The 27,828-nt window shown below is 41.0% G+C and overlaps 5 protein-coding genes across 5 annotated transcripts in view; all 5 read right to left on the bottom strand.

Annotated features, from left to right (window-relative positions):
- LOC115366762 (protocadherin gamma-C5-like) overlaps positions 1 to 27,828 on the bottom strand; it is a 256,394-nt gene that overhangs the window by 174,292 nt on the left and 54,274 nt on the right. The gene's annotated exons all lie outside the window — the stretch shown is intronic.
- Positions 40 to 5,112, bottom strand: LOC115366932 (protocadherin beta-16-like). Its single transcript, XM_030062602.1, has 3 exons — positions 4,090 to 5,112; positions 2,095 to 2,433; positions 40 to 801 (listed from the first exon to the last, which is right to left on the bottom strand). Exons 1-3 carry the CDS (start codon positions 5,110 to 5,112, stop codon positions 40 to 42), a joined length of 2,124 nt encoding a protein of 707 aa, XP_029918462.1.
- Positions 10,861 to 13,621, bottom strand: LOC115366765 (protocadherin beta-3-like). The gene has a single exon (XM_030062384.1). It carries the CDS (start codon positions 13,533 to 13,535, stop codon positions 11,076 to 11,078), a length of 2,460 nt encoding a protein of 819 aa, XP_029918244.1. The 5' UTR covers positions 13,536 to 13,621; the 3' UTR covers positions 10,861 to 11,075.
- LOC115366931 (protocadherin gamma-A11-like) lies at positions 18,614 to 21,007 on the bottom strand. The gene has a single exon (XM_030062601.1). It carries the CDS (start codon positions 21,005 to 21,007, stop codon positions 18,614 to 18,616), a length of 2,394 nt encoding a protein of 797 aa, XP_029918461.1.
- LOC115366930 (protocadherin gamma-A11-like) lies at positions 24,111 to 26,676 on the bottom strand. The gene has a single exon (XM_030062599.1). It carries the CDS (start codon positions 26,529 to 26,531, stop codon positions 24,111 to 24,113), a length of 2,421 nt encoding a protein of 806 aa, XP_029918459.1. The 5' UTR covers positions 26,532 to 26,676.

Here is a 27,828-nt window from a genome sequence, read left to right as displayed (position 1 = left end):
GAAACGTAGGACGCATGAAAGGAGAAAATATTTCAATTTTTAACTAACCTCTAGAGGAGAGTCTGGTTCATCCAGGATGCTCTTGTCACTCTGTATCCGCTGCATCGTCCCTGTTGAACTGTGATCCATTATCAGGACGTTCTGACTACCGGCTCTGCCAAACTTACAGTCACTCTTTCTGGAGTCAGTTGTCCTGCACACCTCGTAATTGTACACGTGTGGGAGAGTCCCTGTCCCCAAAGTGTCTGAGTAACGTGGGGGATAATATGGAATCACCGGCAGGTTGGACTGATACAGGATGCGAGACTGTCTCCATCTGTGGATTTTCACTGATATAATAACCACCAGGCACGTGATGAACAGAAAGGAAACCACAGTCAAAGCCAAGACCAAGTAAAAAGTCAGGTTGTCATTGTACTCCTTGTCTTGTGTGATGTCAGTGAACTCCAACAGCACTTCAGGGAAGCTGTCCGCCACCGCCACGTTAACAATGACTGTAGCTGAACGAGAGGGCTGGCCGTTGTCCTCCACCACAACAGTCAGCCTTTGTTTCACAGCATCTTTATCAGTGACTTGGCGGATAGTTCTGATTTCCCCATTCTGTAAGCCCACTTCAAACAACGCCCTGTCTGTGGCTTTCTGCAGTTTATAGGAGAGCCAGGCATTCTGGCCAGAGTCCACATCAACAGCCACCACTTTAGTCACCAGATAGCCCACATCTGCTGAACGAGGCACCATTTCAGCCACCAGAGAGCCACCAGTCTGGACTGGGTACAGCACCTGAGGGGCGTTGTCGTTCTGGTCCTGGATCAGTATTTTTACCGTCACGTTGCTACTGAGTGGAGGGGAGCCTCCATCCTGCGCTTTGACAACGAGTTGAATTTGCTTAATTTGTTCATAATCAATGGAGCGAACGGCTTGTAAAACTCCAGTGTCATGGTTTATAGATACATAAGTAGATACGGGGCTACCACTGACTTGTGTGTCCTCCAGGAAGTAAGAGATTCTCGCGTTTTGATTCCAGTCAGAGTCACGTGCGCTGACAGTATATATGGAAATCCCAGGGGAATTATTCTCTGTGATGTAAACTGAATATGTATTTGTATCAAATAGTGGAGCGTTGTCGTTTACATCAGATATTGTCAGACGTAATGTAGTCGAGCTAGAAAGAGGAGGAGACCCTGAATCGGTAGCTTTTATAATTATGTTGTACTCTGCCAAAGTCTCCCTGTCAAAATACTGATCAGAGACCAAATTGTAATAGCTTGTTAGGGACGACTGGATTTTAAACGGAAGATTAGCATCAATAGAACATGTCACCTGCCCATTTCTTTCTGAATCTGCATCTTTGACATTTATAATAGCAATCGTTGTACCAAGAGGGGCATCCTCAGACACGGGACTGGAAAATGACATAATATTAATAACTGGAGCATTGTCATTGACATCAAAAACTTCAAATATAACTTTACTTGTGCCGATTAAGCCACCCTGATCCTTTGCCTCTACCCTGACCTCGTATTTTTTATCCTTTTCGTAATCTATCTGACCGGACACATATATTGCACCGATGCTTTCGTTAATGGTGAATATATCAGTTACACTGCCTTTCACGTTAGATAAGCTATAGGTAATAAGTCCATTTGAACCACTATCAGCATCCGTGGCATTTACTGTAATAACTTTAGTGCCTTTATCGGTGTTTTCCATCACAGATGCTTTGTACACTGACTGGTTGAACACAGGGGCATTATCGTTGGCATCTAAAACAGTGATATCTATATTTACTGCACCGGATCTCTGTGGAGTTCCACCGTCCACTGCAATCAGCTTTAATGAGAAACGGGGACGTTGTTCTCTGTCTAGCGGTTTCTGAAGCACCATTTCAACATATTTACTCCCGTCTGGATTTGAATGTTGTTTCAATATGAAATTGTCGTTTGGCGTTAAAATGTAATTTTGCAAAGTGTTCTGTCCTACATCAAGATCTTCTGCGTTCTGTAGAGGAAAATGTACTCCAACTACAGCTGATTCGCTGATTTCAAAGCTGACAGGACTATCTTTGTTTGGAAAGACAGGTGCGTGATCATTTATATCCATAATTTCAATAGTCACTCTATGTAATTCCATCGGATTTTCTAAAATAATTTCGAAGGTCAAGCTGCACGGGGTTACATCCCCACAAAGTTGCTCTCTGTCTATTCTCTCATTCACGACTAGGATCCCTTTGTCTGTCTTCAGCTCAGTGTACTGGATATTTTCTCCGGTCACGATACGAGCCCGGCCAGAGCGGAGCCTTTTCAGATCCAATCCAAGATCTTGAGCTACGTTACCGATAAGAGACCCTTTCTTCATCTCCTCTGGTATAGAATACCGAATCTGGCCACCGACCAGGTTAGCCACATAAAGCAGGAAATAAAACAGACCTGCTCGCTGTCGCAATCCACAAAAGAGTCGCCATCTTATGCATTCGTGGGTGAGAAATCTTCCAATGGCCATCGTAGGAACGAAAAATCCAGCAGGGCAGGCTCAAATGCTGAAAATTGATAAGACGGTGCTTGTCTGTAGGCTAATATATTGTCCTGGTTGCTTTTGGGTAAGTCTTCCACGGCCACATACCAGTGTATGAGATAATGTGTCTTTTTGGAGTCCTAGCAAACAAAACTCAATCGGAGCCTCTCTGCAGATATCATAAATGTTGGGAGGGGCGCGTGAGGGGAGAAGGACTGTCTGACACCACTGCACGTTTTACTGCCCAACAGCGTCCCTTAGAGTCTAAAAAGTGAACACCAAATGGTGTATACAAGACTAAAAATACTCTTGCTGGATATATGTTTTCAACATCTCTCTGTACAGCAACATCAGTGTCTAATTGAACAATCAAAAACAATGAAAACTTGAAAATTAATACATGTAATGTCACACATGGGCACATAATAACATAAAACACTATCATTGTAACCCTGTGAAAATGTCAAAACGTATAACCTTTTGGAGAAAAAAAATGATTGAAAAGTACCATTAAATTACAAGAAACCCAAAGATTAGCAGTCAGTTTCAAATGTTTTACTATTTCAACCATTGCCGAGGATTCTGAGGACAGTGGTGCAGCTTTCCCAAAAAGTTACCGATTTTACCGGATGCAATTGCACCAAAACACAACAAAACAAAACTTATATGGACACTTATCTAAATCTGAGTTGTGTGACTTAATCAACAATGTTTAGAGGGCAGCAGAAAGACAAGAGAGCAGATCCAGGCAGTTCTTTGGACATTAAATCCAGGAATGTATCGACGTTTTCAAAAAAGTTCAAATGTTATCAACGTATTTTCTTTCTATATTGGATATAATACCCAATTGCTTGTCATTATTATCATTTTAACTGATTGTTTCTGACTTAGAAACGAATAGAGGTCAAAGGTACAACAACTAAGTACAACAGTGTAGCACTAAAATAACAACACGGTGACTTTCAAAGAGACACCATTTCAGTACGATGGACAGCGACACAACATATGACTGCTTCTTGACAATCATGATTCTCCGTCTCTGAAGAGAAACATTCCTTTACATGTCCAGAGTAAACGAGCCTTCAATGACGCAAATTTAGTGGCGTTTGAGCTATTTTCGGCAGCATGTCTGCTCTCAAACAAAGAAATGTGTGCTCAACGGCACGAGACAAGCTGACTAATGGTTTAAAACTGCAAGAGTGGCTTACAAGTACACAGGAGCATTAACGGTACATATATTGTATCGGCAATATCTGCTGTAACACATGACAGACATTTCAGCTGATAGCCTTCTTCAGAGCACATGTTAAGGATGTGCCTTGTATAGATTCCGGTGGTGATATTTAAAGCTTTTTTACAGACTAATGTAGACAATTTCGTAGAGAAAATAAACAGGAATGTATGAATATTAAACATAATTTTTTTTAAGCCGTTCAGTATATATCAATTAACATAACTAAATACCTGTAGCGTCAGTTAGTTCTCCCGTCTACTTGCAAGCTACACTTAAAAGTTTTGTGACGTTAGTAGTTGAAGAAGTTGTAGTTTACATAAATGCGTTAAAGGTCACCAACTCACCAGAGTCAACATCTGAGACAGCGCAGATGATTGCTTCTCCTTCTGCAGTGTATCAGTCCCAACTCCATCAACACTCAGCAAACTCTGACTCATGGGCTGCATGTATTTACAGTCACTCTTTCTGGAGTCAGTCGTCCGGCACACCTCGTAATTGTACACGTGTGGGAGAGTTCCTGTTCCCAAAGTGTCTGAGTAACGTGGGGGGTAATATGGAATCACCGGCAGGTTGGACTGATACAGGATGCGAGACTGTCTCCACCTGTGGATTTTCACTGATATAATAACCACCACGCACGTGATGAACAGAAATGAAACCACAGCCAAAGCCAAGACCAAGTAAAAAGTCAGATTGTCATTGTACTCCTTGTCCTGTGTAAAGTCAGTGAACTCCGACAGCACTTCAGGGAAGCTGTCCGCCACCGCCACGTTAACATTGACTGTAGCTGAACGAGAGGGATGGCCGTTGTCCTCCACCACAACAGTTAGCCTTTGTTTCACAGCATCTTTATCAGTGACTTGGCGGATAGTTCTGATTTCCCCATTCTGTAAGCCCACCTCAAACAGCGCCCTGTCTGTGGCCTTCTGCAGTTTATAGGAGAGCCAGGCATTCTGGCCAGAGTCCACATCAACAGCCACCACTTTAGTTACCAGATAGCCCACCTCTGCTGAACGAGGCACCATTTCAGCCACCAGAGAGCCACCAGTCTGGACTGGATACAGCACCTGAGGGGCGTTGTCGTTCTGGTCTTGAACGTGTATAATGACTGTCGTGTTACTAATGAGAGGTGGCGAGCCCCCATCTTGAGCTTTAACTAATATTTTGTACTCTTTGACTTGTTCGTAGTCGAGTGAACGTATGGCCTGAATCTCTCCGCTCTCCGCATTGATGGAGAAGTATGCGGAGGCCAGATTTCCGTTGACATCACCGTCGATAAGAAAATATGATATCTGTGCATTCTGACCTTTATCTGGGTCAGAGGCTTTGATCCGTAACAAAGAGAAACCAGGAGAATTGTTCTCCATCACCTGAGTACTGTATACACTTTGACCGAAGGCTGGTGCGTTGTCATTAATATCACTAACGTCTAAAGAAACTGTTTTCCTGCTCGATAAAGCTGGCAAGCCCTCATCTATGGCAGTGAGAGTGAGGTTGTAAGAAGAAACTTTTTCTCGGTCAAGAGTTTGCTCCGTAACCAGTGCGTAATAGTTTCTGAGAGAAGATTTAATTTTGAATGGAACATTGCCCTCTATATTTAGACGCACCTGTCCGTTTTTACCGAAATCCTTATCGTGGACACTAATTAATGCCACAACTGTACCAGGGGCCGAATCCTCGGAGATTTTACCAGAATAAGAAGTCATACTGATTGTTGGACTATTATCATTCACATCAATCAGCTCGATAACGAGTTTGCTGGCACCCGCCACACCCCATGGATCTTTAGCTTGAAGGTTTACTTCATAATGTGGATAAATCTCGTAATCGATGTCACCGGTGAGTTCAACCTCCCCAGTGTATGCATTAATTGAAAATGGAAAAATCGAACTCTCTTCTAGGTGTGTGAAGGAATAGGATACGTTACCATTATAGCCTTGATCTGCGTCGATAGCACTCACTTTAACAATAACTGTCCCGCGCAAAGCATTCTCTAAAACTGATGCTTTGTATAAGGACTCCGTGAAGACAGGCGCATTGTCATTTGCGTCCAAAACGGTAATATGTATATTAACAGTACCAGACTTTTGTGGTTCCCCACCATCGGTTGCTGTCAGTATGAGAGTATGCTCACTTTGTTTCTCACGATCCAATCCAGACTGAAGCACCATTTCAGCGTATTTACTCCCATCTGCTCGACTGTGTTGTTTGAGGGCAAAATTATCGCTTCTTTTTAACGAGTAACTTTGCAGTGAATTGATTCCTACGTCGGGGTCAGCTGCGCTATCAAGCATAAACACCGTTCCTGTTGGCGTCGATTCACTTATTTCCAAGTTAATTTCCTTTTTGGGAAAAGCAGGGGCATGATCGTTTACATCTTGTATTTCGATGGTAATGGAAAACAATTCAAGTGGATCTTCGAGGACAATTTCTAGACTAAAGCTGCACGGAGATTTCTTAGCGCACAGTTCTTCTCTGTCTATTCTTTCATTGACAACGAGATGTCCTTTGTTCTGGTTCAGCGCAACATATTGGTTATTGCCGTCTATTACAAGCCGAGCCCGACCAGACACCAACCGTTTTACGCCCAGACCCAGGTCTTTTGCCACGTCTCCGACAAAAACCCCTTTTCTCATTTCCTCTGGTATGGAATAACGAATTTGTCCGCTCACCGCAGCAAGTATGCAGAAAATCAAAATGGAGAATCTGCAATCCCATGATGTGCACATATTCCGCAACATACTTTTTTTTTTATCTTATGTGAAAATGCAAGCTAAAATAACACAAAAAATCCGAGGAGGAGAGCTCCTATCTCGTTTAACGGATTTCCCCCTATCCTCTGTCAAATCCATATAAAATCACCATGTATATGACAGCCTCAGTAGATATGTGTACACAGTCATCGCCTATTTTTTTTTCAACGAAGGGCAGTGACTGGGTATAGCCATTCGCCGAGGTTATATGAGCATTTTCCTTATGCAACAGCACCACCAACAGTGGTGCTGTTGGCGGTGCTAATCATCATCATCTTATGTTATCTGTGGGTCTGTGGACAAATGTTCTGCTATACCTAACAAAACCTTACGTGCCATATAGGCTATGGAGCTTACACAGTCGGACAAATTCCAATAAGACGTAAAACCATAGAGATATCAACGCCACCCGGATAACAAAACGTGTCCAAGCGCTTTTAAAAGTAATAATGTGCCACTGCAGCCACGACTATTCCATCTACTCATGGCCTAATAAATCTGACCACCTCCTGCACCCATAAAGGATCAACAGGAATCACATTAACGCCTTCCAGCTGCTTTTAACAAATCTAAAATGCAGAGCAGGGAAATATTTCGAGTTTTATCAGAAAAAAAAAACGAAGCATGTATGTGTTTTTTTTTTTTTTTTTTTTTTACTCATTTGGCCTCCACATGAACATATACATTCACAGTAACACAAACAAACCTGGTGTTAAAAAAAAAGAAGAAAATTAAATTCTCTCGCTTTCTGATCCAATCTAACTGATGAAGCCAGTGACCTACATTTGAGTAGGGGAGGAGAAACGTTATTCAATACGAAATATACTTCAGCACTAAAGCCACGATCAAAAATGAATATTAATACTTTGTATTAATCCAACAGCTGCATTTTTATTTCTATGTTAACAAAACATACTGTCTGCACAGGTAAGAATTCTCTCTCTCTCTCTCTCTCTCTCTCTCTCTCTCTCTCTCTCTCTCTCTCTCTCGTACACACACACGCACAAAACTGTAGCTGCATTTGCATGTATGCCTCAAACCATAACATCCTCCACCTCGTGACTGTGCATTATTCAGTTGCTGGCTGCAAAGTTATAAATATGCATGCAGTTGAAAAACGAGGCTGGAAGCACACAGAACACACAGGGAAGAGCAAAGGAAGCTGCTTGTATTTTGGAACTGTAGGTTTCAACTTAAACGTCTTCTTTTGATATCAATTTTGAAGCAACATATATGGTTTATGCATATACATGGATAAACATTAGTTGAAGAAAATAGAAAAGGGTTAAAATGAAATTATAGGTCTGCCTTGTTTGATAATGATGGTGGGAGTTGAGTGTGTGGTACTGATGAGGCTGTATGGCAGATTAATTATAAAAGTGGGTGGACCGCGATTTTTTTCACTCTGTCAAAGAAATCAGGAAAAGTAAAATTATCTTACCTGCTGGACATCAAAGGGAAGGGCCATCCATGGAGCACACCAGGAAAAGAAAGGAGAAAAACAGACAGTATGTTATCCTAATTATGTTACACTTATATTAAAAGCACAATATACAGACATAAGGGTCACCAAGGAAAGGAAGCAAAGTGCACTAGTTATTATGTTAAAGAAAATACCGTTACACCATAGCTCATTCACTAAATCACTGTGGGATGCTGCATTAGAATATGTAACATCAAATTCAATGTGGAATACTAAACAGTGTTTTGTGTTCTTATGTCATCACACACACTGGAGTATTGTGTAGGCATTCATAGCCCTCATGATATCAACACAGACATGATGCTGTTAGAGAATCTCCAGCACTCATTCTGTGATGTCACAATAGAAGAAGACAATTGGGACTTTGACTTAGGTGTCAATTGCAGTGGTGGTTTATCACACTACAACCAAAGTCGAACGCTGCATAAAAATTGTCCAAATGGGTGGCAAGTTGGCATCACAGTTATGAAGTTATGACATATTAATGTATAAAAATACAATCCTGAAACCACTGAAAGACAAGCTGTTCCCATGTCACAAACACCACAATGTGTTGTGTCTTAACGATATGAATCCTGAGCAGATTGATTTGATTACTTTCAAAAACATGAAAAAAGAGCAAGTAAAAAAAAACAACAACATACAAACAGGGTAATGACATGAAATTAAGAACCCCCCCCCCCCCCCCCTCCCAAAAAAAAGAGAAAAAAAAAAGAAATAAACCTGAAAATTATCAAAGTAAAAGAAAAGAAAAAAAGGATTTGTTCCCCCTGTAACACAATATTGTATACATAGTTTTGTGAATATTTTTCCTTCTATTGATTGATTGATTGACAATTTTCTAATTCTCTCTTTTTTTTAAAGCTTATGTCCATGTTGTAACCTTTTACACATTTTTGCAAATCTTCAGGTCATTTCTCAAGTTGCTCATTGTCTTTTTTCTCATGTATTTGAAAAAAAAAAAATAAGCCAATTTGCTCAGGTTTCAAGAGATTAAGGTGTAGTACAAAATGTTAATGTGAAACTGACAGTTTAGATAGATAGATAGATAGATACAGGTAGATAGATAGATAGACAGATAGATAGATAGATAGATGTTCTGTCCTTGCCCAGCTAATGAGAAAACTGAAATGCTGCACTTCTTTTTCTCATGTCATGTCTTTTTCTACTCCCGTGGCTGAAATGTGGACCATAAATGAGCCTGCAGCTATAACATGCACACATGGATTCACATGGGATTTGTTCTGATGAAAAAATACTGTCTTCACTGCCATGATTCAGCCCATCAGTGGCAAGCAGGAACTCACACATACATACAAACTAACCATTCCAACTGCCACATACAACTAACCACTGAACTGAGTGCTGCCCTTAGACTGTAGACTTTTGTGTGTGAGTTGAATCTGCTTTCTTCAGTGTGAAAATTAAAGTGTAGAGTCATGGAGGATTTCTCACTGGGGCTTTGCCTTTTTTGTCAAAATGGTACAGCCACAGAAACACAAAGACATAAAAAATGTCCTCTCTCTCTCTCTCTCTCTCTCTCTCTCTCTCTCTCTCTCTCTCTCTCTCTCTCTCTCACACACACACACACACACACATTATGCCAGGAGTGGGGCTCTCAGTACATTTTGGATGAACTCTGACTCTGAAAATCTTATCTGTAAAGTGAATAGACATATTCACTTGACACATATTCAAGTCTCCCTGTCTGTGCCAGCAACCACCCCTCTGAAGTGTCCTTGAGCAAGACACAGAACCCCAGTAAGCTGTAGGAACACTGTCCCTGTATTTCTGAAATCAATAAAATAGGTGCATTTCTCCAAAAAAATAATCATCACCATATAACTGATAAGGAACAAACATTGATCATAATTGTAGCAGTGCAATTATTACAGTGTTGCATTGTTACTATGTGTATTGCTGAAGTTTAGGGATAAAAAAAAATCAATTACCTTACACATGTTAAACTACACTGAATAAATGGCATGTGTCACTTGACCAAATATTTTATTTTATTGTTATTATTATTTAGTTTTTTTGTTTAGTTTTTTTTTTTTTTTTTTCCAGCAGGAGTACCCAACTGGAACTCCCCAGTACTGAAACTGGAATAACCACCTGACAAAATGTGGTGCAATTTTTTTTTACACAAAGATGTGCTTTTATTAATCACTTACAACAGTGGTTCCCAAACAACTCGTCAAGGACCTCCTGTCCTGCAAACTTTTCCAGCTCCACTCTTGCATATCTGTCCCAATTTCAACCAGTGAGCATGAAGCACTAAGATGGATCAAGTATGAAAGAGTAGAGCTGAAACAAAAACTTGCAGGACAGGGGGTCCTTGAAGGCTGGTTTGGGAACCACTGGCTTACGGGACATGCAAATGAGCAGAGGGAGGCATTAGTGCCGAAATAGCAGGAGCAGAAACGTGTAGTAATATGGTAGGAACTCTAACAGCTATGCAAACGACATCACATTAGCACGAAAAAGGCACACACTTTGTAAAGGTCAATGAAGATATAAAAAGAAACAGCACAAGGGTGTCCCTGAAAGAGAAAGCTAGACAGGGAGTGAGTAAGAGAGGGTGCAAAGGAAAGAGACTTAAGATGGCACAAAAGAGAAAAAGAGGAAAATGTGTTGTCAATGACTGACTTAACATTAACATTTTGAGTGGCAATCTTTATTAGACAACAATAACACACACAAGTAGTAGAGAACACAGTTAATTTATTTAAGCTACGTTGACTATAACAATGTTTACCCAAATTAGCATCCCAGGATGCAGGGGTTGCGGTAAGGTGCGTGTGTGTGCGTGTGTGTGTGCGTGTGTGTGTGCGTGTGTGTGTGTGTGTGTGTGTGTGTGTGTGTGTGTGAGGGGGGAGGTCAAGGTACACTGAAAACATGTATTTTCATATACCTCTGCAAAAATATCTTGATTTCTTTCTCTTAATGACCATTAAAAAAAATGACAAGGAATATTCAATTTGCAATCATGAAAAGGTACATTTTGAAACAATATGCAACAAAGAAAATCAAGGTTTCACTTGAATTCACAGGGTTTATTTAACAATATTTAATTATTTGTTATATCTGGCTCTCAAGTGATCATGTAACAAGGATGACCTGCCCTCACCTTCAGACTAGAAGCCCTGTCTGCACTGATTCGCCTTAGGGTATTTTTTTGATAAGCTGCACTTCTTTTCTTCAGTGTGTCGGTGTCTATGTTAGACCCGAAACGAAAGTCACCTCTCCATGAGCCAGTGGTCAAAAAGGAATCGTACCGCTCATCTTTAAAAATGGTCCCGCACCGGCTTGCATCAGTGTAGCTAGGAGGGCAGTATGTCGTGGGGAAAACGGGGAGACTGGCGGTGGTGGATCGGTACACATAACCACGCCGGCAGAGCTTGAAATAAATCACTGCACCGATTAAGAGGATGAAAAGAGAGGAAACAGTTGCCAGAGCGAATATCAAATACAGAGTTAGGTTATCTGCGCCTTGCGATTCATCTGTAAGGTCAAAGAGTTCCTTTAAAACAGGCAGTCCATCACCAATTGCTATGCTGACTGTGGCAGTGGCAGAGAGAGATTCGGGCCCGTTATCCTTTATTAAGATCACAATGGTTTGTTTTGGTTCGTCATCCTCTAGGAACGCTCGCACTGTTCTAATCTCTCCTGTGTGCAGATCTACAGTAAACAGGTTAGGCTGCGTTGCTTTGATAATTTTGTAGGAAAGCCAAGCGTTGTGTCCAGAGTCAGCGTCTGCGGCAACCACTTTAGTGACTAGGTAACCCTTAGGTGCTTCTACTGGCACCATGTCTTCAGCAATAAACCCGGCGGCTTGAACAGGATATAAGACAACAGGTGAGTTATCATTATGGTCCCCTATGAAGACGTTTACTGTGCAAGTGCCAGAAAGTGGGGGATCGCCTTCATCTCGAGCCGTCACGCGCATTTGGAAATAAACTGATTGTTCGTAATCGAAGAGGCGCGATGTGAAGAGCTCTCCCGTTGCTGAGTTGATTGTAAGGAACGATGACATTTCTGGGTTCGTGTCCTTCGAAACAAAGTATGATATCTTAGCATTCGAACCGTCATCAATGTCTTCGGCTTTCAGTTTCATTACAAACGTGCCAACGGGTTGGTTTTCCCAAACACTGGCAATGTACTCGCCCTGCGTAAAAGTCGGAGGGTTGTCATTGATATCACTGACCATGATAGTTATTAACTTTACACTGGAGAGAGATGGAGTGCCCGCATCGGTAGCAGTCACTGTGATGTTATAGTCTGAGTGTACCTCTCTGTCTAACATATCGTCAGTCACTAACATGTAATAATTCTTTACCTCTGATATCAGTTTAAATGGAACATTGTCCGAGATTGCACACATAACCCGCCCGCTATTTCCAGTGTCCAGATCATAAACGTTAATTAGAGCCACCATAGTTCCTGGTTTGGAGTCCTCAGCCACTGTGGCGGAGGCAGATTTTACTTCTATCACGGGCTTATTGTCATTCGTGTCAATAACATCAATTATAACTTTGCAGTGCGATGTTTGACCGCCGCCATCTTTAGCCTGGACATCCAGCTCGTGCGTACCAGCTTCTTCATAGTCAATGAGACCTGCCACCCGGACCTCCCCGGTTTGTGGGTCAATTTCAATAAGTCCTTTCGTTTTATCTGATACATGACTGAAAGAGTATGACACATCCCCATAAACACCTTCATCTAAATCTGTGGCATTCAGCTTCAGAATCAAAGCCCCTTTGACTGTATTCTCTAGCACAGATGCTTTGTAAACTCTTTGGCTAAAAACTGGGGCATTATCATTGGCATCCAAAACACGGATATGGATGGACGCAGTTCCTGTTCTGACTGGATTGCCACCGTCAATCCCATTGATTATCAGTGTATGTTCAGCTTGGGTCTCTCGATCGAGAGTCTTTTTTAGGACAAGTTCCGGATACACATTGCCATTCATTTCCATACTCATTTCCAGGGCGAAATGTTCATTGGGACTCAACTTATATTCACGAACTGAATTTGTGTCCAGATCGGGGTCATGCGCGCTCTCCAACGGAAAGCGCCTCCCCAGAATTGTTGATTCAACTAAATCCAGATTTATCTCTCCGGTAGCGAAAACTGGACTGTTGTCGTTGACATCTTGTATATCTAAAACGAGGCTATATACTTTAAGTGGATCTTCAAGTAAAAGCTGGTACTGCAGGACGCACACAGTAGCTTGCGCGCATAGCTCCTCACGGTCTATTCGCTGGCTAATCAAAAGATTGCCCGACCCGGTATCCAGTTCACACAGCTGCCTCGTACCGTCTGCAACAACCCGGGCTCGACGCGCATCAAGCTCGGTCACTTTCAAGTTCAGATCCTTCGCAACATTCCCGATAACAGACAAGCGCTGCATCTCCTCTGGAAGCACGTAACGGACCTCTCCAAACGATGCACCAAAAAGACTAAAAATAGAAAAATGCAGCAACCAACTTAAGTAAATCGGTTGCCTAACTAACCATCCCGTATATATGTGCATGTGTACTTTCGGCATTATGATAGGCAAATTATAAACATATATATCCAAATGAAAATGTTGTAGTCATCCGCCAGTTCCCTGCTTCTCGAGCTGAGCTCTGTTAGGGAGCCTGTCAGGTCGGATTCCCTCTTCCCCCGCCCGCTTCTCTCTCTCTCTCTCTCTCTCTCTCTCTCTCTCTCTCTCTCTCTCTCTCTCTCTCTCTCTGTCTCTGTCTCTCTCTCTGTCTATCTCTCTCTCTCTCTCTATGCCCCCCACCCAACATCCACCCACCCACCCACACACACACACACACACACACACACACACACACACACACACACACATATACACAGCCTTTGGGTGTAACATACTGCTCCACTAACACTGACACAGTTATGGTGAGACACGCCATACGATTGTATGCACTAGTCAGCCTTTATAAAAGAGCGTCACCAAGAGACTGAGAGAATAATTACAGTAGAATAAAAGATCGTCTTCATTTGAGTGTACAAATAGTTTGCTTGGTGCAGTACATCTGAGGGCAATTGTCAAGGTAAGGATGGCAAGTTCTGTTCATGACAGCTTTGGTTTATCATGTAATATGGATTATACATTTACAGTTAAGTACTACATACAGAAAACTTTGAAAGATTGGATTTGAAATTCACTGGTAAGTAACAACAAAATGACAGAGTTCCTCAAAAAGCATCTATTTTTTGCAATTTTAGCTTCATATTGTATTCATTTTTTTTTTCAGACTGTAACACTGAGGAGGAACCAAATATGCAATTTTCTGAGAAATAAAGGTCATTCAAGAAAATCCCGATAAGAGAAGACACTACTTATATGTAAGCATCATATTATGAAGGTGGTGTCAAAACCTCACATCAGCAATGGTGCTGGAACTACGGTAACCTCATCTTCAACCATATTGCGCCGCAAAGAGCACTTCTTAAAAACGTGAACTGAACATAATCTAAATAATCCACCTCAATAACATTCTGATGAATAAAAAACAAACATTACAGACAAGACCTTGAGGTGAAACCCAGATAAACTACTGTCTGACTCCATCAGAAAGATGGAGGATGGTCAAATTCATATTGAGAAATGTGACCCTTTCACGCCCCTCACCCATCTCCTTGATGATTTCTAAAGGAAGAATTACACATATAAGACTAAAACATGCCACATATAAGACTAAAACATGAATGTAAAGGTCCAAGGTCAGAGAAACTTAGCACCTTCCAAAGACGATTCTGCTGATTAAACTAAGATAGAGAGAAATGCAATATCAATAGTGATGTGGGAAAAGTAGATAAGGCATCTATGAATTCTCATCTGAGAGAACCAACCCTGGCTTCCTGTTGTCAAATCAACAATTGACAGACTGTTACAAACACTAGACAAAAATAGAATTATCCTCTAACAGTTCCTACTATCAGTGATGTGTTTCAGTAGGACACCAGAGATTTGGAGGTGAACATGAACCTTTATAACAAATTAAAGAGTGAAAAATTCCACTGAAAACTGTAACATCAGGCCTTAGAAGAAACAGAGAGGAGAACCACTTTATCTGCCCCCTTAACTCCACACCTCTAACCTCATTACAGAGAAGTAACCAGCAAGAGCACAGTTTGTTGGGATTCTTTATGAAATTCCCTGGCTCAAGAGGTATTAAAACAAACAGACAAACAATAAAACATTGTTGTCCAACCAACATGCCTACTGTAAAACTGTTGATAATTAAAGATCAAAAATTCAAACATTCATCATCAAGACATGAAAACATAATCTAAACACAAGAGAAAATGAAAGTTGGAAAAGCGTTCATGACATGATAATAGCAACAGCGATGTACCAATCAATCAAAATGATCCTCTCAAATCTTCTGCCAAGATCAGATATACCCCAAAAATTCATTCATGGTAAAAATGTAAATGACCACTCAGAGAAAAGCCAAACAAACACAGTAAGAACATGCAAAGTCTAAACAGAAAGAATCAGGGTGGTAATTTGAAACTCAGGACCTTCTTTCTATGAGGTGAAAATGCTAATCACTGAGCCATCATGCTGACCTTGGTAGGATATGTTGTTTAAACCAAGAATAAGTGAAAAATAAACGTTACACGATATGGAAAGGTATTAATTACCTCGTAGAGTGCTACTGTAAAAAGCATTTATATCTTATTTCCTCCCTTCCAGGGCATAGAGCAGATTATTTTGCTTGGACATTACGATGGAAGCTAATGACACTGGAAGCTCTTTTGAATTGATTCTTCGAAATTACTGTACTTCTGGGTCTGATGAAGATTATCACAGTGAGACAGTGTTTTGCTTTTTTGAGTGTTTCAGAGTCCTTAGCTCGAAATTAATTGGTAAGCTTATATGTTTTATGTTTATATGATGGCTCTTCTCTACTTTTCCAACATATTATAATTATGTTATTATATCAACTGCTAATAATTGAGAACATAAACATTCTCCAGTGAGGTCCTCAAATCACAATTTATGAGCTTGAACTTGCACTCGAGCCTGTATTGGCTCAAGCCAAGACAACACTGAAAGAGGTTTTTCACTTAAAATGATGATTGCCATGAGGTGCCAGTTCTTGAGATGATGTGTATCCATGTTTAACTTACAGGCATTACCCCATATGCCCCATGCTCTTTTTTGCCACTCAGAAAATTGTACAATCTCTTTTTTAGTTTGAGACAGCTCACCTTTTAGCAAATGATCCTGCCTGTTCAAGATACTCTCCTGTGCAGAATAACAATTTAATCATTTTCATTGTCAAGTGTGTGTACTGAAATACACCATGTTGTTGTGAATAGTTTAAACAAAGTACTATGCTGCAATATTAAAAGGTGTGTTTTCATACAGGATAGCAAACACTATGGTGTTGTGGTAGGAAGTAATTCAAGCAACACAATGAAAAAAAAAAATCATATACAGTACACAGATTGCTTTTCCCTCTTAAATAGTAAACCCTGTCATATTCCTGCAGATAGATTTAGTCAAAATCAGATTTTCAGATGGCTATTAATTAAATGCACAAAGGACTTACAGGTATTCACAATACGCCAAAAAAAAAAAAAAAAAATCACTAACTTGGGTTTGACCAAGGAAACAGTGAAAACTGATATCCAGTGGTAAAAGCAAACAGCGAAATGCATGCTAAACCATACCACACACACTTGTGAAATTGTACTTCAGTTTCACTTGAGAAAGAGGAAAAGCAGTTATCTATGTAAACTAATAAAAGCAGCCGTTTTGTGCACTCCCACAGAGGACTCTCTTATCAGAAACATATTGTCTTTTAAATAAAATAAATGATGGACCAAATGAATTAAAATAACCCGAGGGCACATCAACTTCAGATGAATATACCCAAGCTTAACCCTCCTGTCGTGTTCGCGGTCAAATCTGACCGGTGTACAAGTTTTCTCTCCAAAAAATGCAGTTAATTTCATCTGTTTGTCATGAGGTTCCATGACTTTGTTCACACATGGCATCTGAACACATAAAATAAATTTGGAGAATTTTTATTAATTTTTGAATGTTTTATTTAACTTGTATACACCCATCGTGTTCCCGGTCACAAATGACCGGTCATTAGAAATGAATGGGTAAGACTACAATTAGTGTATAAAATAGAGTTAAACACATTCTCACACTCCTTTCCCACACCCCAACATGCAGGTGTCTTTGAGCAGACACAGATGTGTGTGAACACACACATACACACACACACACACACACACACACACACACACCTTATACCCCTTTCTGGCTTCCATGGCAACCCTCACAGGAAAGTATCTCTCAGACTTCTTTCCCACACCCCAACATGTAGGTGTCTTTGAGCAGGCACACACACACACACACACACACACACACACACACACCTTATAGCCCTTTCTGACTTCCATGGTAACCCCACGGGAAAGTATCTCTCAGACTTCTTTCCCACACCCCAACATGTAGGTGTCTTTGAGCAGGCACACACACACACACACACACACACACACACACACAGACACACACACACACGCACACACACCTTATACCCCTTTCTGGCTTCCATGGCAACCCCCACGGGAAAGTATCTCTCAGACTTCTTTCCCACACCCCAACATGTAGGTGTCTTTGAGCAGGCACACACACACACACACACACACACACACACACACACACACGCACACACACCTTATACCCCTTTCTGGCTTCCATGGCAACCCCCACGGGAAAGTATCTCTCAGACTTCTTTCCCACACCCCAACATGTAGGTGTCTTTGAGCAGGCACACACACACACAAACACAAACACACACACACACACACACACACACACATGGACACAGACACACACAGACACACACAACTTTGCCCCTTTTTGGCTTCCATGGCAACCCTCACGGAAACCTACCACGGGAACTGCCAACACCTGTCAGGTGTCAGGAAGAAGACCCAGCTGAAGTTGTGGTCACCTTTCGGTCCAAAAATGGTCATTTTTCCTGGACCTCATCCCCACCTGAGAGGAACGGTCAGCTTCCATGTGAAAATGTCATGAGGATGACTAGCTAAATCATAGTGGTCAATGCTGACGGGAACACAAAAGATGCTATTTTTTTGCCACTATTTAGAAAATTGAAATGTTTTCAAAACAGTGTCCTTGGAAAACATTGAAATGAAGTACTCTGTGATAAATACTACAATATATTTCATCTGAGTATTTGTTATAGTCAAAATAATATCTATATAATGTTTTTTTCCCTAAAAAACGAATGGTATGATCTCAGGTAAATTAGGCCTACAGCACATACACAGCAAATAGAAGTTCAAAACTTGTCATTTTCACAAGAGCAGAAGTTGATAAAAAGATATAACACAACATTAGGTGATAATATGTATCATAGTGGATTTATAATCAAATATAATGTTACCGGTCACATGTGACCGGGAACCTCATGAGTGTTAGCCCAAAATGAACAGAATAGGAGGGTTAAAAACGCTCAAAAAGATAAAGGTCGAAACATCAAGGCTCCTTTTTCCTATTCATATTTATCGGATGATAAAATGCAACTGCATTTTTTACATAGTGCGCAAAATGACCTATACCCATTGAGTCAACAGACTGGAAACCCACAGTCTTACCTCAGGGGACCCCTCGTGCCCTCCGAGTGCCTCAGCAAAATCAGGTAGCGATTTTTTAAGAGTCTGGTCAGCAGGCAGTGTGTTGTCGTTGTACGGTATGACAAACTTGAAGTCACTGGTTCTAGAGCCCGTTGTCAAGTAGGTGTCATAATTGTATGTGCTGCGTATAGTTCCTGTTCCGTCCACCTCTGCGTAATTGGGGGGGAAAGAACCGCTGGGGATGGCGACCGCTCTGTCAAATAACAGTCTGGGCTTTCCCCTGCGACAAAACCTCAAGCCCAGGATAATAATAATGAAGGTCAGGAAGAAAGTGGAGACGGACACCAGCGCGATAATTAGGTAAGAGGTCAGCTTTGAATTGCTTTCATCATAAGACATATCCTTCAGTTCCGGAACTTCAGCCAAGTTGTCAGAAATTAGTAAATACATGGAACAGGTGGCAGAGAGAAAGGGCTGCCCGTTATCTTTCACTGCCACAATGAGGTTTTGTTTCATGCTGTCAGATTCAGAAATGTCCCGCTGTGTCCTGATCTCTCCACTATGGACACCAATGCTGAAAAGTCCCGGATCAGAGGATTTGACTATATGATAGGACAGCCAGGCGTTCTGGCCGGAGTCCGCGTCCACTGCTATCACCTTGGACACCAGAGAGCCTCCGTGTGTAGCTTTGGGCACCATCTCGGTCATGAACGAGCTGCCCTCCGGGGCAGGGTACAGTATCTGAGGAGAGTTGTCATTCACATCCGTTATGAAAACACTGACGGTCACGTTGCTGCTGAACGAAGGAGAACCGTTGTCTCTGGCCATCACCTGGACTTTAAAGCTCCTGAATTGTTCATAATCAAACGACCTCACAGCGTGGATCACCCCAGTGTCTCCGTTAACTGACAGATAGGAGGACACCGGGGCCCCGTTCACCTCACCAGGTAAAAGAGAATAAATCACTGTACCGTTTTGTCTCCAGTCTGGGTCTCGAGCAGTAACAGAACATAAAGTGGAGCCAGGTTTGTTATTTTCAGTCACATAGGCGCTGTAGGACTGTTCCTCAAACACGGGTGGGTTGTCGTTGATGTCAGCTACAGATAACTGAACTATTTTAGAGGAGGACAGAGGTGGAGAGCCCTCGTCTGTAGCAGTGATTGTAATATTGTAATCAGACAGCAATTCGCGATCCAGGTGGCCCGTGGTCACCAGAGAATAGTAGTTTTTGATGGAGGGGACTAACTTAAATGGGACGTTTTGCTGAATGGAGCAGCGAACCTGTCGATTACTCCCAGAGTCTCTATCTTGCACGTTAATGATTCCCACCTCTGTACCAGGTGACACGTCCTCTGGTATGGGATTAGTCCGCGATTTCAAATAGATTACAGGTGCGTTGTCATTTACATCGGTGATAACAATTATTACCTTCGTGTAGGACGATAGCCCCAACCCATCCTTTGCTTTAACACGGAATTCAAATGATGTGACAGTTTCAAAGTCAATTGTGCCAATTACTCGTATTTCACCTGTTTTACGGTCAATACTGAAAATCTTCTTTACATCCTCTGTAACATGACCAAAATCATACGTTACGTCTCCATTTACTCCTTCATCAGCATCAGTAGCATTCACTTTAATCACGACAGTATATAGAGGAGAGTTTTCAGGAAGACTGGCTTCATAGACGGACTGGCTGAACACTGGAGCATTATCATTAGCATCCAGTACAGTGACGTGAATGACAACAGTACCTGATCTCTGGGGAGAGCCACCATCTAAAGCTGTAAGAAGCAAGCTGATTTCCCGTTGTTGCTCACGATCCAGCTCTTTATCGAGAACAAGTTCAACGATATTTGCAGTAATAACCAAAATGAAATTATCATTGTGTTTTAGGTTGTAGCTCTGAACTGAATTTTGGCCCACATCCGCGTCACGTGCCTCTTCTATCAAAAAACGAGCACCTCTGCCGGTGGACTCTCTGATTTCAATATTGATTGTTTCCTCATTAAATTGTGGGGAATTGTCGTTAATATCCAGAACATGCAGGCTAATATGATGCAGCTCCAGAGGATTCTCCAGCACAAGTTCATGTTGTAAGATGCACGACGCCTTTTCCCCACACAGCCCCTCTCGGTCAATCCTGTCTGCCACAATCAGTTCCCCGTTGCTCAGGTTTATGTCACAATAACGCTTATCGTTTCCATCGGTGTCAATACGGACCTTTCGATTGGATAGCTTTCCCGTCTCCAGCCCGAGATCCTTGACTATATGCCCAATGACAGATCCGCGTTTCATCTCCTCTGGAAAAGAATAGCTCACGTCTCCATACACGGAATGCAACCAAAGAAGAAAGAAAACGACTCTGCACATTTGCTGTATGAATCTTCTCAACCCCATTTTGAGGATGTTTTCCTACCAGATAGAAGAAGAAAAAAAAAAACTCTTCGGGATAAAGTGTAATAACTGAAGCACAAATAGCTGCAGTTCAATGGCGACCGTGACAACATCCACCAGCCAACAGGAACACAAGAATACTTGGTCAGTAGGCAGAACGCCTAAAATCTTGGCTTTAGTGTACAGCGACACCATGAGCACAGTTCAAATATAGCGCTGATGAAAAAATTAAAGAACACTCTACATTTCGTTTTTTGGTTAAGCATAACATGAAACAAAGTGGACATAAATGATTGTATATGCAACGCTTTCATCTAGTCAACAAAAAATAAGTCTTTAAACCACAGTTATATGCATCAGGCCATGTGTAGCATATGCAAAAAGTGTTATGCATTACAACAAATGTTATAATGCATAAAAGTAAAACATAATCCAAACATAATTTAAATAATCCACCTCAAGTGCTTACATTCTGATGAATAAAAAAACAAACATTTGAGACCTGACCTTGAGGTGAAACCCAAATAAACTACTGTCTGACTCCATCAGAAAGATGAAGAATGGTCAAATTCATATTGAGAAATGTGACCCTTTCACATCCGTCACCCACCTCCTTGACAATTTCTAAAGGAAGAATTACAGCTACATATAAGACTAAAACATGAATGTTATGGACCAAGGTCAGAAAAACTGAACTCCTTCCAAAGAGGATTCTGCTGTTTAAACTAAGATATAAAGAAATGCGATATAAATAGCGATGTGGGAACAGAAGATTGGGCATCTATGAATTCCCTTCTGAGAGATCCAACCCTGGCTTCCTCTTGTCAAATCAACATATTGAGAGACTGTTACAAACACTAAACAAAATTAGAATTAGCTTCTAACACTTCCTGCTATTAAGAAAAAGCTTCACAAAAGCTTTACATTGGAGGTCACATCAATTTCAAGGTGATGTGTTCCAATAGCTAAGGACGTCAGAGATTTGGAAGTGAACATGAACCTTCATATCAAGTTAAAGAGTGAAAAATTCCTCTGAAAATGGTAACATCAGGCCTTAGAAGAAACAGAAAGGAGAACCACTTTGTCTGCCCCCTTAACTCCACACCCCCGACCTCATTACAGAGAAATAAACAGCAAAACCCACAGTTTGTTGGTATTTTTTATGAATAGCTCAAAAGCTATCAAAACAAACACACAAACAATAAAATGTTGTTGTCCAACCAACACCCCTGCTGTAAAACTGCTGATAATTAAAGATCAAAAATTCAAACACTCATCATCAAGACAGGAAAACATTAATCTAAACACACGAAAAAAAAAAGAAGATTGGAAAAGCTTTCATGACATGATAATAGCAACAGTGATATGTCAATCAATCAAAATGATCCTCTCAAATCTTCTGCCAAGATCAGATGTACCCATAAAAAAATCATTCATGACATTAATGTAAAGATGTCCTGTAGCTACACCTTCATGCCAAATGTCATCACTAGGAGAACCACCTTTATGATTACATCCACTTGAACAGGCAAAGGTTAAAGATGCATTAGGTCCTACAGTCTTCTGACATCAGCAGGGAAACAACACAGATAGAGATTCCTTTAGGCTGGCCCTGCTTCCAACTGTTCCTATTCTGTCCAGCAACTTGCAGTCCAAGCGCTAGTATTGATGTGAGGTAGAGATCCACTGCACTGGACAGATTTAAAGTTATGCCCTTTTCAATTAATGATTCAACCAACAAGCAAGTTAAGCAAGCAAGATTAAAACTATGGCATTCCTCTTTAATAGAGTGATCTATTCCACTAGCCAGGTTTAGAGTTAAAGCTGACTTTCCATTTAGTAATCTCGCAACAGGACTATTTGCCAAAATGTTATAGGACATCACACTGGACAGAAACCCTCTGGATTAAACCAACCATGTCACGAATCTATACAACAGAAGCTTCATTCAACAACTAACTCTCTATGAACCACCAGACAGAAGAAAACATTTAACCCACAGATCACACTCTTCAGGTAAAGAGTGATGCAGGAGGAGTAGCCAAAGGAATCTCTCAGCCAACATCTAACATAGAAGATAAACTTGGAGTAAACTCTATCCTTTACTCCCAAAGTATGAATGGAAAAGAAAAAAAGAGAGAGTTTGCATCTTACATTAACCTTCCTGAGACTATATTAGTTATCATCCAAAATACAGTTTATCTCCCTGTCCTGGGCAAGTAAACTCTGCTACAAATGTAGAACAAATTGAAAAAAAAAAATAAATAAATAAAAAGAAAAAGAAAACATTTTGCAGTGTCCTGCATTACTATTTAACCTCCCCAGGTCTACATAATAAAAAAAAAACTATTCAGAAATACTGGCATATTTGGCCAATGATGAGGCTCCTGTTCAAAGATCCACCCCTTTCTGTGTAGAAAGATGACCTAATTTGAAAAATAAATTGGACAGAGCAAATACATTACCTAAAAACATGCACCTGACTTCAGCCATCCTTGGATGAGCCAAAATAACTTGTGGAATGAGTGATCACATGCAACACGAAGAAAGTTATTTACCATTTAAAATGTATATGTTGGTAGAATTTAATTTGTCCAACCATTTTCCATAGCCTCTCTTTGCCAATCAGGGTTACCAGGGCTGAAGCCTGCATATGGCAAAAAAAAAAAAAAAAAAAAAAAAAACTCACTAACTTGGGTTTGACTAAGGACACAGTGAAAACTGATATCCAGTGGTAAAAGCAAACAGTGAAATGCATGCTAAACCATACCACACATACTTGTGAAATTGTATTTTAGTTTCACTTGAGAAAGAGGAAAAGCAGTTCTCTATTAAAAGCAGCCGTTTTGTGCACTGCCGCAGAGGCCTCTCTTATCAGAAACATATTGTCTTTTAAATAAAATAAATGATGGACCAAATGAATTAAAATAACCAGAGGGCACATCAACTTCAAATGAATATACCCAAGCTTAAAACTGTTCAAAAAAATGAAGGTCGAAACATCAAGGCTCATTTTTCCTATTCATATTTATCGGATGATAAAATGCAACTGCATTTTTTACATAGTGAGCAAAATGACCTATACCCATTGAGTCAACAGACTGGAAACCCACAGTCTTACCTCAGGGGACCCCTCGTGCCCTCCGAGTACCTCAGCAAAATCAGGTAGCGATTTTTTAAGAGTCTGGTCAGCAGGCAGTGTGTTGTCGTTGTACGGTATGACAAACTTGAAGTCACTGGTTCTAGAGCCCGTTGTCAAGTAGGTGTCATAATTGTATGTGCTGCGTATAGTTCCTGTTCCGTCCACCTCTGCGTAATTTGGGGGGAAAGAACCGCTGGGGATGGCGACCGCTCCGTCAAATAACAGTCTGGGCTTTCCCCTGCGACAAAACCTCAAGCCCAGTATAATAATAATGAAGGTCAGGAAGAAAGTAGAGACGGACACCAGCGCGATAATTAGGTAAGAGGTCAGCATTGAATTCTTCTCATCATAAGACATATCTTTCAGTTCCGGAACTTCAGCCAAGTTGTCAGAAATTAGTAAATACATGGAACAGGTGGCAGAGAGAAAGGGGTGCCCGTTATCTTTCACTGCCACAATGAGGTTTTGTTTCATGCTGTCAGATTCAGAAATGTCCCGCTGTGTCCTGATCTCTCCGCTGTGGACACCAATGGTGAAAAGTCCCGGATCAGAGGATCTGACTATATGATAGGACAGCCAGGCGTTCTGGCCGGAGTCCGCGTCCACGGCTATCACCTTGGACACCAGAGAGCCTCTGTGTGTAGCTTTGGGCACCAGCTCGGTCATGAACGAGCTGCCCTCCGGGGCTGGGTAGAGTATCTGAGGAGAGTTGTCATTCAAATCCGTTATGAAGACACTGACTGTCACGTTGCTGCTGAGCGGAGGAGAACCGTTGTCTCTGGCCATCACCTGGACTTTAAAGTTCCTGAACTGTTCATAGTCAAACGACCTCACAGCATGGATTAAGCCAGTGTCTCCGTTAACTGAGAGATAGGAGGACACCGGGGTCCCGTTCACCTCACCAGGTAAAAGAGAATAAATCACTGTACCGTTTTGTCTCCAGTCAGGGTCTCGAGCAGTAACAGAACATAAAGTGGGGCCAGGTTTGTTATTTTCAGTCACATAGGCGCTGTAGGACTGTTCCTCAAACACAGGTGGGTTGTCGTTGATGTCAGCTACAGATAACTGAACAATTTTAGAGGAGGTCAGAGGTGGAGAGCCCTCGTCTGTAGCAGTGATTGTAATATTGTAAGCAGACAGCAATTCGCGATCCAGGTGGCCCGTGGTCACCAGAGAATAGTAGTTTTTGATGGAGGGGACTAACTTAAATGGGACGTTTTGCTGAATGGAGCAGCGAACCTGTCGATTACTCCCAGAGTCTCTATCTTGCACGTTAATGATTCCCACCTCTGTACCAGGTGACACGTCTTCTGGTATGGGATTTGTCAGCGATTTCAAATAGATTACAGGTGCGTTGTCATTTACATCGGTGATAACAATTATTACCTTGGTGTAGGAGGATAGCCCCAACCCATCCTTTGCTTTAACACGGAATTCAAATGATGTGACAGTTTCAAAGTCAATTGTGCCAATTACTCGTATTTCACCTGTTTTACGGTCAATACTGAAAATCTTCTTTACATCCTCTGTAACGTGACCAAAATCATACGCTATATCTCCATTTACTCCTTCATCAGCATCAGTAGCATTCACTTTAATCACGACAGTATCTAGAGGAGAGTTTTCAGGAAGACTGGCTTCATAGACGGACTGGCTGAACACTGGAGCATTATCATTAGCATCCAGTACAGTGACGTGAATGACAACAGTACCTGATCTCTGGGGAGAGCCACCATCTAGAGCTGTAAGAAGCAAGCTGATTTCCTGTTGTTTCTCACGATCGAGCTCTGTATCGAGAACAAGTTCAACGATATTTGCATTAATAACCAAAATGAAATTATCATTGTGTTTTAGGTTGTAGCTCTGAACTGAATTTTGGCCCACATCCGCGTCACGTGCCTCTTCTATCAAGAAACGAGCTCCTCTGTCTGCGGACTCACTAATTTCAATATTGATTGTTTCCTCATTAAATTGTGGGGAGTTGTCGTTAATATCCAGAACATGCAGGCTAATATGATGCAGCTCCAGAGGATTCTCCAGCACAAGTTCATGTTGTAAGATGCACGACGCCTTTTCCCCACACAGCCCCTCTCGGTCAATCCTGTCTGCCACAATCAGTTCCCCGTTGCTCAGGTTTATGTCACAATAACGCTTATGGTTTCCATCGGTGTCAATACGGACCTTTCGATTGGATAGCTTTCCCGTGTCCAGCCCGAGATCCTTGACTATATTCCCAATGACAGATCCGCGTTTCATCTCCTCTGGAAAAGAATAGCTCACGTCTCCATACACAGAATCTAACCAAAGAAGAAAGAAAACGACTCTGCACATTTGCAGCACGAATCTTCTCAAACCCATTTTGAGGATGCTTTCCTACCAGATGGAAAAAAAAACCTCTTCGAGATAAAGTGTTATAACTGAAGCACAAATAGATGCAGTTCAGCGGTGACCGTGACTACATCCACCGACCAACAGGAACACAAGAATACTTGGCCAGTAGGCAGAATGCCTAAAATCTTGGCTTTAGTGTACAGCGACACCATGAGCACAGCTCAAATATAGCGCTGATGAAAACATTAAAGAACACTCTACATTTCGTTTTTTTTTTTTTTTTTTTTTTTTTTTTGGTCAAGTATAACATGAAACAAAGTGGGCATAAATGATTATATATGCAACGCTTTCATCTAGTCAACAAAAGTAAGTCCTTAAACCACAGTTATATGCATCAGGTCATGTGTAGCACATGCAATAAGTTTTATGGATTACAACAAACGCTGACACATGTAGAGTTTGGTTATTTACAGTTACCATAAGCCAATGACAACGCTCCTCTCTCCCGAAAAACGTAACGATCATTTAAAAGACAATAATGATGATGGCACTATATCTAAAGTCTGCCAGGGAGTAACCAGAACACTAATGGCATGGCATTAAATACTATTCGGGTAAAGAAAATCAATTCCAACCTTTCAGTGGAATACGCAATTGTCTTCATTTGACATTGTTTTAAAGCATTGTACCCACAACATTATTAGTCTATTAGGCTAAATCTATCTATCTATCTATCTATCTATCTATCTATCTATCTATCTATCTATCTATCTATCTATCTATCTATCTATCTATCTATCTATTCTGACCAGAGACTGCAGATGACAGACAGACAGACATATAGACAGACATATAGACAGGACACTCTATCACTGCGTTATATGGCATGCATGTAAGTTTGGCTGAGGGAATTTATTAAACATGACTGTTTCGTGATTATTTTAAATTAAATTAGCATAGTCTGTTTCCAAAATATTTCCTCATTTTGTTGTAAAAGTCAATGAACACCACCAAAGTTCCTTAAAACATGACTTGGATTTAGCATAACTACTTCAAAAAAATATTAAATTATCATCTTACAACTTAGGTAAAATTTATTTGAAAAAAGCTGCATCTGTTAAGACTTCAGGTAGCAAAACTCAATTGTGTTTGAAATTATTATATTATATTTATATTATATTTATTTATTTATTTATTTATTTATTTGAGATTTTTGAAAACACTTTATTTGAAGGGATGCTCACAAGACTGACTTAACATGGCATTACCACATCATGACAGCTGTCATTAACATTAAACTTGGACCCATGAAAACCCAGTTGGA

This window comes from Myripristis murdjan, chromosome 10 (genome assembly GCF_902150065.1).
Source record: "Myripristis murdjan chromosome 10, fMyrMur1.1, whole genome shotgun sequence".
Classification (NCBI taxonomy): domain Eukaryota; kingdom Metazoa; phylum Chordata; class Actinopteri; order Holocentriformes; family Holocentridae; genus Myripristis; species Myripristis murdjan.
Note: the sequence above shows the minus strand (reverse complement) of the source record. Positions and strands in the feature narration are given on the sequence as shown.